General features: G+C 51.5%; 1 protein-coding gene across 4 annotated transcripts in view; it reads left to right on the top strand.

Moving 5' to 3' along the window:
* The first annotated feature begins 923 nt into the window (after positions 1-923).
* TK2 (thymidine kinase 2) overlaps positions 924-12,940 on the top strand; it is a 28,658-nt gene continuing 16,641 nt past the window's right edge. For 2 of the 4 annotated variants that reach the window (XR_004815850.2, XR_007410540.1), the window contains exons 1-5: positions 924-1,068; positions 2,065-2,102; positions 5,942-6,016; positions 9,354-9,407; positions 12,052-12,141. Coding sequence is in view for 2 of the 4 variants with exons in the window: in XM_025426361.3 (XP_025282146.1) it covers positions 954-1,068; positions 2,065-2,102; positions 5,942-6,016; positions 9,354-9,407; positions 12,052-12,141 (372 nt within the window). In the remaining 2 variants the exon portion in view is untranslated. Of the gene's footprint in view, positions 1,069-1,418; positions 1,882-2,064; positions 2,103-5,941; positions 6,017-9,353; positions 9,408-12,051; positions 12,142-12,940 lie in introns of those variants that run through there. The other 2 variants (XM_025426361.3, XM_049109713.1) reach the window with 2 other exon arrangements.

Consider the following 12,940-nt stretch of genomic DNA (forward strand, 5'->3'; position numbering starts at 1 on the left):
CTCATGAGTAAATAAATAATATCTTAAAAAAATAAAGAGTTTAAACAAAATTTGATTCAGTCAGCATCCAATCTAGTGGATAGAAAGGAGCTCCAAAGAGCTGTACAAGATAAAAGACCTATAGGCAAAAGGAAGCCAGAAGAAGAAAGTTACACTGGCAAAAAAGCTGGGTGGTTGTTGCAAGGTTACTTTGCTTTAGGGGATGGCAGGGGTATATCAAGCAGCCAAACTAGATAGTATTGATCAGGCTATTTCTGATGGACTGGCCTAAGCTTCCATTTCTGGAAACAAGATAAGTCTTGGCTGGGGGAGGGGGGGCTTAGCATAAGCAAACTCTATTTGAGCCTGTTGTCTGTTTTTTGTTTGTGTTTTTTAACACTTTCTTGAGTCATCTAATACATTGACAGTCTAGACCCTGGAAATGTCAAAGTTTGGAGGAAAGAGCGTAGGCTGTGAGGCAAGAAGGCTGGCTTGAGTTCCAGCTTCACCCCTTAATGAATACTTCTGATCATTTTAAACAAGTTTCCGAAGTTTTCAGAGGATCAGCTCAGCTAGGATTCTGGGAGTGACAATATCCACTTGCAGGACTGTTGGGAAGAATAAATGACACCCCAAGTGTGTGCCAAGTGCCTGGGGAGAACACGTGCCAATTGAGCAACCACCACTCATTAATTAAGCAACGGTTTGGGGGTATTGTTGGCCATCCCGACCCCTCCTCCCCCGCCCCAAATCGGCGGTTCATCCAGCCGGCACCCCGTTAGAGGCAAGGTTTCCTGGCTGCAAAGGGCTCCGCCCTCGCCTGGAATTGCTTCCCTCCTCCGACCGAGGGTGAAACGAGCCGCGGTCTCTTTAAGAGCCGGCCCGGCGGGCGCGGGGGGGGGGGGTGGGGTGGGGGGGGAGGGGCGCGCTCGCGGCCTCCGCAGGAAGCTCCGGGCCGCGGGGTGGGCCGGGCCATGCTGCTGCGGCCGCTGCGGACCTGGGGGGCCCGGGCGGCGCGGCGCCAGGGGCCGGGGAGCCCCGCCTGGAGCCCGGGGCCGCGGGGGGCGCCGCGCCGGGCCCCGCCTCGCGGTAACGCGGCTCTTCCTCGCTCGGGGCCGCGGCTCTCGCTCCTTGCGCGGCGGCCCGAACCCGAAACTACCCCCGGGGCGGGGCGGGGCGAGCAGAGGAGGCGGAGGGGGCGGGGGGAGGAGAGGGGGCCGGGGGCGGAGGGGCGGGGCGGGGCGCGGGGGCGGAGGGGGCGGGGGGAGCAGAGGGGGCCGGGGGCGGAGGGGCGGGGCGCGGAGGGGGGCGTTGGGGGCGGCCCTCGGCACCTGCTGCACCTGCTGCACCTGCTGCAGACGCCGGGGCGCTGCGAGGGGGTGGGGCGGGAAGCCGGGAAGCGGGGGTGGGGGGAGGGGGCTCCGGGGAGCAGGAAGACCCTCCCACCCCCGCGGGCGGGGGGCTGCTCCCGTCGGGGTCCGGCTCTTGGCCTTGGGGGAAGACGGAGGCCGGGAGCTGCAGTCCGCAGTCCCGGGAGGGTGGGGGTGGTTTAGTCTCTGACTTGCTGCGCCCACTGCGTGGAGGCTGCCCCTTTCCGAGAGGGGAACCGCCGCGCCCAGCCAGGGTGTAGCGTTCTTTGGTCTTGGGCGGTGCGGGGCACCCCCGGCGTCCGTGTGATGTCAGCCCCGAAACCCACGCACGCTGCCCACTCTTAGCCGTGGGGCCCCTGTGGAGGCCACCCTGTGTTTTGACTTGCCGGACCCATCTGTGAGGATCGTAAATATGAAATGCATGGAAAGTGGAAAGTATGACCTACCAAGTGCAAAACAAGCTGAGCACAGTTGGGGCCCAGCGGTGCCAACAGGCCCCGGGCCGCCGCTGCACAGTGTGTCTCGCGTGCAGGTAGAGAGCAGTGGCGGCTGTGCCTCCATCCACCCGTGGGGGGACTCCCATGTCCATGAAAGACATGCTTAGGCCAGGGAGGAAGCATAAATATTACTGTTTCTGTGGTGGTTTCCAAAATTAGGACGAAGAAGACTGAATTACTTAAAGCTGACTTTAAACATGGACTTCTTTCTTTTGTAGATAAAGATAGAGAAAATGAAAAAGAGAAAAAGTCAGTGGTAAGTCCCTCTTTTATGTGCATGCCCCAGTGTAGGATTATATGTATGTAAACAGTGGGAGATTGTATCTATATATATAGAGAGAGAGAGGGAGCGCTGAGCTGAGAGAAGGAATATGTGCACATATTAAAAACAGAAATATAAGAGGAACTCCGGGGATGAGGAAGTCTGTCTTCACCCCTGGGCCTCAGACCCCCTTCCCAGAGGCCACCTGTTACCAGGTTCTAGTATCCTTATCAAGAGTCTTTACATGTATTTATAGCCTTTAGGTGGATTGGACTGTTAGCTTGATGAAAGATTGCAAAAGGATTTGAAAAATGCTTACCTTCTTGGGTTAGTGGGTGGCAGCCTGGCTGTGAAGGCAAGTCGGCTGACTCCTGCCCCCTGCCCTCCAGTGCTGAGACTAGTGGAGTGCATGGGGGTTTCAGAGAGAATCCATGGGGGTCCACAGACATGGGTTCAGCCAGTGTAGTGACTTTGAGATGCCAGCTGTGGGGTTTAAGGGCCTGGGGCTGGTATGGGGTTTAAGGTCAAAGAAGGCCCAGCTGGACGTGCTCATGCAGACGTTGGAGTCTTTAGCAGGCTAGGATAGGGAGCAACATTTTGATCACCGTCAATCCAGAGGCTCAGTTCCTCGAGGGAGCTAGAAGTTGGTAGCTTCTGTGGATCAGGAGGGAGTGGTTTGGTGGGTGATGTCAGGAATAGCTTGGCTGGGATCTGCAGAGGGCAGAGAGGGTGGGTAAGCCCTCTGGGGTATTTAGGGTGATGGAAAGGGCCTGGGAAGGAGTAAAGTTGCATGAAGGGGATCAATGATTGAAACACTTGAGATGGGGGATCCTGGGTGGCTCAGCGGTTTGGCGCCTGCCTTTGGCCTGGGCGACCCTGGAGTCCCGGGATCCAGTCCCACGATCTAGTCCCACGATCTAGTCCCGCATCAGGCTCCTGGCATGGAGCCTGCTTCTCCCTCTGCCTGTGTCTCTGCCTCTCTCTCTCTGTCTCTATGTCTATCATGAATAAATAAATAAATAATAAAAAAAGAAAAGAAAAGAAAGAAACACTTGAGATGTGTGGAAGTGTGTTGAAATGAGAGGCGGGGTGGGTTCTGATGATAGGCATCGCAGAGGGAGAAGGGGTATTATGTTGAGCTGGCTGAGAATTGATGCATTATTGTGCTATTAATTGAGCTACCACTGATGTGAGCCAGGCCTATCGGGGTGCTTTCAGGCATGCAAGTAAGTCCATGGGAGGTGGCATGTAGCCTGCATTTAGGCCTGGGGCTACTCTTAATCATTCAAATCCTCTGAATTCCTGGGGACCAAACAGCCCTGTCATTAGTGAGTGCCTGGTCTGATGAGGAGCAAGGCAATCAATAGGACCTTAGTAGTTCTAGAATAGCAGTGATTCTGGAGGCTGTGAGTAGGGAGCAGGGCTTCCAGAGGACAGGGACTCAGGGAAGCCTGGGGGAGCCTTGAAGCATCCTGGGAAATGAAGCAAAAGGGGAGGCAGGAGTGTTGGAGCAGAGGAAGTTGCAAGTGTGAGTCATAGAAGGAAGAGAACCTGCTGGCCTGAGACTCCAGTCAGTCCCCAGAGAGCTGAAAAGGAGGGACTGGAGATAGGTTCCCAATACCTAGGGCTCCTAAAAGACTCGACCGGATGTGATCTGGTTTGCCTCTCAGGAAGAGATGGTGGTGAGGGATGCCTGGATGGCTCAGTGGTTGAGAGTCTGTCTGCCTTTGGCTCAGGTTGTGATCTTGGGGTCCTGGGATCGAGTCCCACATCAGGCTCCCCACAGGAAGCCTGCTTCTCCCTTGGCCTACGTGTCTGCCTCTCTCTATCTCTCATGAATAAATAAATAATCTTAAAAAAAAGGTGGGGGGGCAGCCCCGGTGGCGCAGTGGTTTAGTGCCGCCTGCAGCCTGGGGTGTGATCCTGGAGACCCGAGATCGAGTCCCACTTCGGGCTGCCTGCATGGAGCCTGCTTCTCCCTCCGCCTGTGTCTCTGCCTCTCTCTTCGCTCTCTCTGAATGAATGAATAAATAAATCTTAAAAAAAAAAAAAAAAGGAAGAGATGGTGGCGGACCATGGGTAGGGTTGGGGGCACTGCTGGGCCAGACTGGAAGGCATAGAGGCCAATGGGAGGCTGCTCCAGCCGTGTAGGGTAGAGGCCTTAACTGGGAGCTAGGGAGACAGGCCAGGTTCTGCAGATGATTGGGAAGCAGGGCCTGGAGAAGTTGCTGGGTGAGGGCCGGAGACACCCCGGGGTGTTGAGGGGTGGATGGTGCAGCCTCTCCTGAGGACTGGAACAGGAAGAGGAGCTGTATGTGGGGGCTGGGAGCTGACGAACTGAGGTGCCCAGAGGACGTCCCACGGGACAGAAGTCAGAATATCTGTGCTGAGCTGCAACGGGAAGTCAGTCACCACCACAGAATAGGAACAGGAACTTCTGGATGACGGTCTCCTCTAATCACTCTGTTCCCTGCAGTGAACAGGAAAGGAACCAAGTCTCTGCAGAACAGTGTCTAACTTGAGCTCTTCTATGTTTTCTAGGAAGATAAAAAGTCCTTTCCCTTAAAGAACAGCAATAAGACAACAAATACATTAGGGCCCTGATGGGATCTGCCTTTTGTGTGTCTGTTAGGTTCCTTCTGCCATTTCTTGTTCTGAGGGAGTGAGCTGGGGGCCCAGACCCAGAGGGGGGCCAGCATCTGTAGAAGTGGGAATGTGTGGTCTCCCGGATACCTGTTAGCATCCTGTTAACATCGAGGTGGGAGGGAACGTTCACAGGTGACTGGCAGAGTTTATAGTGGGGGGAGCAAGGTGAGACGGCCCGCTGTGACCCCGCGTGGGTTATGTGGGGGGGATGACAGGCTTCCCTGGGGTCATGAAAAGGGTCTAACAGACCTACGTGCATTTCCATCTCTTTCCTTGGCCAAGCCCTCTGACTTGGGCAAGCCATCTACATGGCCCATGTTTCTCTGCCTTCCTCCAGTCTGTTTTTTTTTTTTTTTTTTTTTTAAGATATTATTAACTTATTCATGCAGAGACACAGGCAGAGGGAGAAGCAGTCTGCCCACGGGGAGCCTGATGCGGGAGTCGATCCCAGGACCCTGGGATCATGACTTGAACCAAAGGCAGATGCTCAACCACTGAGCCACCCAGGTGCCCCTCCCGCCTAGGTTTATAGGTCACTGTGCCCTGATGGCTGTGAGCCCTCTCTCAGTTAGTGTGAGCAGTGTGGGTTCAAGCTGTCCTTTCTGCTTAAGTCCTTTCTACAAGCCTCATTCTTCTCTTCTGTGAAAATGTTAGGACTCACTGCTTAGCTGTCACGGTCAAGTGTGGTAATGGTCTACATTACCCATCTTATGGCCTGGCCTGAAGCAAGGTGCTCAACCAAGCCCTCTCCTGCCCAATTACTTTGCTGTCCATGTTTTCCTGTGTAAAGCAGTGAGTTAGGTACCACATAACACATAGGTACTCTGGTTAAGGAGGCAGGACACTTGGGCCTAAAATCTGTCTGAGGGGTTGAGCTAGGGAAGGGCAGAGCTATGGTGGGCACAGCAAACTGTGTATGGTCTAGGAAGGGATTTTAGGCGGGCAGTGACTTGGTGGCCATCCGTGGTGGGCCTGGAGCCAGCCACCAGGAGTGGGAATCAGTTTGTGATTCCCACTGCTCATGGTGGGACCTTGGAAATTTCCCATGGGGGAAATTTTGTGTGCACATTGAAGACTTGAACTGAATCATTTATGCTGTTTTACCTGAGCCCTTCCCTAGAAATTCTTCCCTGATACTCCCCTCAGTGCTTAATTTTTTATTCTAATGTGCATTTATCTTTTGTTAGATCTGTGTTGAGGGCAATATTGCAAGCGGGAAGACGACGTGCCTGGAGTTCTTCTCCAACACAACAGACATTGAGGTATGGCCTCTACACTGGGTTCAAGACAACCTGGAAAAGCTGGATGGAAGTGACTTATAGAGGGTGTAAAGCAGCTGTATCCCATAGAAATATAATGCAAGCCACATAGGTAATATAAAATTCCTAATAGTTTTACTAAAAAAAAAAAAAAAAAAAAAGAAAAACCCAAATCCCAAAAGAATATTTAATTTGATACAACATATTCTAAATGTTATCATGTCAGCATATATCTGTGTAAAAATCATCAATGAGCTGTTTTTAAAAAGGTCTTATGTATTTATTCACGAGAGACACACAGAGATAGGCAGAGACACAGGCAGGGGGAGAAGCAGGCTCCCCGTAGAGAGCCTGATGCAGGACTTGATCCTAAAATCCCAGGATCGTGACCTGAGCCAAAGGCAGGTGCTCAACCGCTGAACCACCCAGGTGTCCCTCAATGAGCTATTTTGTATTCTATTTTTCACACCAAGTCTTTGAAATCTGGAACGTATTTTAGACGTATGGCCCGCTCACATTTGAAGTTTACAATAGCTACACGTGGCTCATAGCCACTGTGTTGGACACTGTGGGCATAGGCTTCCCGTCGGCTTAGGAGGGGTCTACTGTGGAAAGGAAGTCAGGCTGGTAAGAGTGGCTGGAATGTTGCAGTGTTAATCCGACGTATCTGTGTCCAGGCTGGGGAATATTAGCATGGGTAGCCAATTAACGTAATCTCTAGTTTATTTATAGCCCAGTCAGTCAGAATAACCTCATAGATTTTGGAGAAGTGCTTCTACACTAAGACCCTGACTCTTCTTCTTGGTAGATTTTAGTTTAATGGTGTCATTTTTTTTTTCAATTTTGGCTCTTCTTTGTTACTGTAGATCTTACAATTTTCATACGTTTAGAGGTATTTTCTTTCCTTCTTTCCCTTCTCTGCTTTTTACTTCTATTAAAAATATATATGGTCTGAGGGGCACTTGAGTGGCTCAGTCGGTTAAGCATCCGACTCTTGATTTTGGCTCAGGTCATGATCTGAGGGTCCTGGGATCGAGCCCCACATGGGCTCCTTGCTCACCCTGGAGTCAGCTCATCTCTCTCCCTTTGCCCCTCCTCCTTTCTCTCTCTCTCTCTTTCTCTCAGATAAATAAATAAATCCTTTAAAAAAATATATGCCTATGGTTTGATAAAAAGAATAAACATTCTGTAGCCCTCATCTTGTTTGTGCAGAAAAGAGTTTGCAGGCCCAAGACCACTGTCCTCAGACAGGCTCATGTGCAACGTTGGCCCTTGGCTGGCGTGTGGGAACTTAGATTTTGGGAGCGTTCCATCGTTTCCTAACTGATAGAAATGGCTCTCTGTGCCTAAACTGCTTGTGCAAACCATATGGTTTATCCTGGACACCTGCTTTCTTTCTGGGAGCCTGGAATTTTTGCATGTGCCGGCCAGAGCCTGCCTACATGTGTGGACTCTGATAAAATCCCTGAACTGCTGGGCTTAGGCCAGCTTCCCTGGTAGACACGACCTCACACGTGGTGTCTCAGCTTGCTGCTGAGGGAGTTAACTGCTTCCTGTGTGACTCCCCTGCAAGAGGCCCCTTGGAAACTTGTGCCTGGTCTCCCTGCAGACTTTTTTCCATCCACTCTTTTCTCTTTGCCAATTTTGTTTTGTATCCTCTCCCCGTACAAATCTTAGCTGTGAATACCACTATGTGCTGTGTCCTGTGCATCCTCCTAGTGGGTCATCACACCTGGGGAGGCAGGGGTCTTAGGGACTCCTGACATGCTTGTCCTGAGTAGTGTAACTCTGCATGGCATTTGAAGAGCACATATGTTCTCATCTAAGACCTTGGAGCCAGGGAACAACAACAAATAATAATAACAAGAGTCCGCATCTAACGAGGATAATACTATATACTGGGCACTGTGTTAAGGCTTCATTCTACCGTCTAATTGGCTTTGCCGTCTTTTGAGAGTAGTCTCTATGAGGTAGGTACAATTATTCCCTCGGTAGCAGAGCAGGAAACAGGCTCAGTGAGGTAAATGAATGGCCAGTGTCACACTGCTAGCATGTGGTCGAGCCAGATCCCAGCCTGGGCTCACTGGCTCTGGGGACCACACCTCTGTAGTGTAAAGAACTTCGTTGGCTTTAGGAAGACCTCACTTAACCTTTGGATCTCAGCTCATTGCTCTTGACCTCCCCAGCTAGGTTACCCTTCTTGGTGTAGATTCTTCTGGTCCTTCTATACCCTTGTTTCATACTACTTCTCAGGGCTTGAAAATATGTGATGTCTGTGATGATCTGATTAAGACCTGCTTCTCACAGTACGTTTTTTTGTTTTTTTTTTTTAAGCATGAGTGAGTGTGCCTGAGTAGGGGGAGGGGCAGAGAGGGAGGGAGAGAGAGAATCTCAAGTAGATTTCTTGCTGAGTGCGCAGCCCACGTGGGGCTCCATCTCCCAACCGCGAGATCATGATGTGAGCTGAAACCAAGAGTAGGACGCTCAACCCACTGAACTGCCCAGGCACCCCAAGGTGCCCTAAGTTTAAAATTTCATAAAAGCAGGGACTCTTGCCTAGCATGGCACCTAGCACAGTGAGTCCTCAGTAAGTGTTGGATGGTAGAGCCATAGATGGAGCACAGGTCAGGGCCACCTGTGACCAGCCTCTGGTCAGGGGAGTAGAAGGGTGGGGGGAGTTACTCTTCCTGGGTCCCATACATTGCTTTCCTTTGGTCTTTAGTGACCTATAGAACCCGCTTACATGCCCTTTCCGGTCCCTGGATGGATCCAGGTACTCTCAAAATCTTGGCTGCAAGAACCCCATTTAAATCCTTTCTAGCATGTACCTATACCCCTAGAGAGGCTCTGGCACAGTTGAGGAAGTGAACTAATGAAACCTGATTCTTACTGTCTGCATGCCCAATGCAGAGACCCAAGGGAGGAAGTGGAGCGGGGGGTGCAAATTGCTGAGGTCACAGGAGAGCCCCCAGCAGGGCAGCTGGGCTTCAGGCCACAGCTGGAAGTGCTGCAAGTAGCTTCCCTCTTGGCTTCTGTCTCCTGTCTGGCCAGCCTGACATGGGCACAGTCGGGCTAGGATAGAGCACATGGAGGAGAGATCGAATGAACTGCCTTGCCCTCAGGGAAGGGAGGGAGCTCCCAAGGCAGCTGGAAGGGCGGCATGTGTGTAGACTTGCACTCAGGAAAGGACAGTGTCCTCAGGTCACTTTGGAAAGTCACGTGAGAAAGCCACTCTGGTGGAGTTGTGGCTTCACAGAGATGGTTGCCTGGCTCTCTTGGTCCACCCTGGGAGCCCGTGTCCTGAGGAATTGCAGAGCTCTGATGTTTTCTTTTCTTGCAGGTGTTACAGGAACCGGTGCCCAAGTGGAGAAATGTCCGTGGCCATAGCCTTCTGGTGGGTGTGTTGTTTCTTGCATGAACTGCCCGCTTCCACCTGAGTGCTGGGAATGGTGGTGCTGGTGCCTGAGCCTGCCCCCTCCCTGCACAGGCCTTTGCTGGCTCGAAGCTGGCCTGGAGGAGAAGAGGGAGGGGACAGATGGAACATGACAGCGTATTTGTGTTCTGAGGTCAGCGGTCTCCGAGGCCTGGCTGGGTGTTTGCACATCACGGGGTCCACTGTCCCAGACCTATCCCAGTGGTCAGCCTTGGCTACCAGCGGTGTCCGTTTCCTGCTGCTCATTCCACCCCTGCCTTCTTCTAGAAGAACCTGTTGGAACTGAGGTCTCCTCAGGCCCGGCCCTAGGACCCATCTCTGAGTAACCAGCTTCCTTGGCAAACCTCTGATTTGGGTTAGCACTTGGCAATGTCCTGGGCTGAATCTGCCTCACGCTGGAGCCAGGTGGACCAGCCTGGTCTGGGTGGACCAAGCAAGCTATGCTCTGCTTGCACCCCTTACCCTTCCTGCCCCAGGGAGAATGCTCTGCTCTGGCTGCTTGAAAGAGAGGGGTGGGGTTTAAGTCCGCTAAGAGGGAGCTGAAGAAACGGATGTTGCTTCTGGGCTCCTGCCTGTGATGGAGGGATGATTAGTTTTAGTTTTCAGGTGAGGGAACTGTGGCTAAAATAAGTTGCCTGAGGAGATACCATTGGCAAATGACAGATCACGGTCTGACCCACGGACCAAGGAGCTTGTGCTATCATCTCCTCGTTTCCAGCAACACCAATGACATCTCCTTGTGTGGCTCTTTAGACTCTGAGTTCCACTAGAGGCAGGGACTGTGTCTAACTTGGTAACTGTAGTTTGCTAGAACATAGCATTCTGTGAAGCACTTAGTGGGCGTTCATTCATTCGTTCGTTCATTCATTCATTCATTCATTCATTCTACCTATATTTACTGCATGCCTCCCATGTGCCTGACACTGTCCTAGGCACTAGGGCCAGTGAGCACCTCCAAGCTCCTGTTCTCTTGGCCTAATATTCTGGTGCAAGAAGGCAGAAGACAGTTTGCTGTGTGACTTGGTGGGTGGTGATAGGAGCTACGAAAACATCTAATGCAGGCAAAAGGATATTATTTAAATATGGCAAAGACTCTTCGAGTCTTTGAATAAAGAATCTCAGAGACATAAAAAGAGTTGCCCCTCCATGCATGTGGGAGACGATGGAATGTCAGTCATTCTCTTTGGACATAACAAACACTCATATTCTCTGGGAACCAGGACTGGATTATTAGGTCAGACAATTAGGTCATAGACCTTAGGGCTCAGAGTTGACATTTCACAGGACACAGGCCCAGTCTCAGGAGTCTGAGGCTCCATGATACAAAGAGCTTTTCCTTTTTTTTTTTTTAAGATTTTATTTATTTATTCATGAGAGACAGAGAGAGAGAGAGAGAGACACAGGCAGAGGGAGAAGTAGGCTCTATGCAGGGAGCCTGATGTGGGACTCAATGCCGGGACTCCTGGATCACACCCTGAGCCGAAGGCAGGTGCTCAACTGCTGAGCCACCCGGTGTCTCACAAAGAGCATTTCCAATGACAGTTTTATAACACAGAATATTAAAGAATTAGATATCTTGACACACATTTTCACTCTGGACAGAAGGGCAAGTTTGATAGTTTTGGGAAGTCTTAATTCATCACTTTATCCGAATCAGCTTGCTGATGCAGGAAAGTGTATGTGTGTGTGTGTGTGTGCGCGCGCGTGCATGCACACGTGCAGACTTCAGACAAGAAGGAGGGTTTCTCCTAACTGTCTCAGATTTTCTTTCACCTGCAGGTAGGAATCCACAGTTTTCTAGGCAGAGCACTAGAATTCAATTCATTAGCACTGAGAGGGGAATAAAAGAAAAAGCAAACATGCTGAAAAGGGCAGAATTTAAGATTATTAGCAAGTGGAATATGGAACATGGACTGTTTTTTATGTACAGGCAAGAGAGAATGATGGGCACGGGGCTGCTATTTTGGATAGGGTAGTTGGAGAAGGCATCTCTGCTAAGGTGACATTGGAGCGCAGACTTAAAACATCGGGATGGAGGGAGCAGTGCAGGTATCTGGAGCAAGAGTGGTTAGAAGGCACAGCAAATGCAAAGGCCCTGAGGTGGGGTCATGCTTGGGTGTTTGGGGGAACACTCAGGAGGCTCACGTGATTGGAAGCACATTGAGTCAGAGGGAGGGAGGTACAAGAGAAAGTGGCAGTGATTTCCTAGGGCCCTGTGAGCCTTAGTAAGGGCTTTGGATTTTGTTCTGAATTTAGCAGGAAGTCCTTGGAAGGTTCTGAGTAGAGGAGTGACAAGAGCTGACTGAGGTTTAATAGGCTCACTTTGACTGCTGGCTGGAGAAGTGACTTCAGGGGGCCCTGTAAACCCTGACTGATGGAGTGTTCCCTGAGGACTTCATAGAGGCTCCTCTCATGGCCATTACTTAGTTGTCCTGTCATTGCCCTGGTGCCTGTCCACTGTCCTGAGAGCCCTGTGACCACGTTGGGTTCATCCCTCGCCTCACTGCAACCCCATTGGGGTGTCAAGAGATGGCCGTGACTGAAGAGACCAGAGTCCTACAGCTAGAGCTCTTTGAGGTAACATGCTGCATTTTCCCCTGTGCAGGGTCTGATGTACCGCGATGCCTGTCGCTGGGGCCTCACACTGCAGACATACGTGCAGCTCACCATGCTGGACCACCATACTCGTCCTCAGGTACATTTCAGATGCTTGGCTTCAGCCTTCTGAAAGCGTTCTTCATGTGGGGGGTATATGGTAGCCAGGAAAGGAGACCTCACGAGGAAGCTGCGAGAGACCTGGAGCGCTGCTCAGCCTCCTGTGTGTCCTGGGCCAAGGGCTCCTGTTCCTGCACTCTCCGAGGTCCGGCCTCCAGCGCCTCCACCCAGCAACCTAAGCTAGGTGTGCCACTGTGAGCTCGAGTCTTCACAACCTGACCACTCCTGGGCTCAACGTTATTTACCTCAGTTCTTCTCCAAGTGTGCCTGGATCTGGAGCAGCAGGAGCACCCAGAAACTTGTTAGAAATGTACATTTTCGGGCCCCATCCCGGACATGGTGCACCAGAAATTCTGGAGATGAGGCCCAGCAATCTGTGTTTTATCAAGCTCTCCAGGTGATTTTAATGCATGCTTTTGTTTGTTTGCATGTTGAGAACCACTGATCTAACCTTCATGAGGTCTGGCTCTTGGTTCATATTATTGGGTGAAAGAATTTGATTGGCTCAGCTTGGGTCCTGTGCCTAGCCCTGTGCCAGTCAGGTGTTGGGGCAGATCGCAGGGCACAGACCTGTTGCCTTGACCCCTTCCATCAACAGGCCTGGGAATGGGAGCAGAGTCTCTTAGCAGAGAGACTGGCTGAGGAGAGCTACATTGGCTCCTCTGGTTCAGCATTGGAAGCCCAGCCTGAAAGGCCAGCTTTGGGTACTCTCCATGAAGGAGACGGGAGATCCCTACGGCCAGTGATGTTGCCACGCCCACTCTGCTGGATGGTTTGAT

This window comes from Canis lupus, chromosome 5 (assembly GCF_003254725.2).
Source record: "Canis lupus dingo isolate Sandy chromosome 5, ASM325472v2, whole genome shotgun sequence".
Classification (NCBI taxonomy): Eukaryota; Metazoa; Chordata; class Mammalia; order Carnivora; family Canidae; genus Canis; species Canis lupus.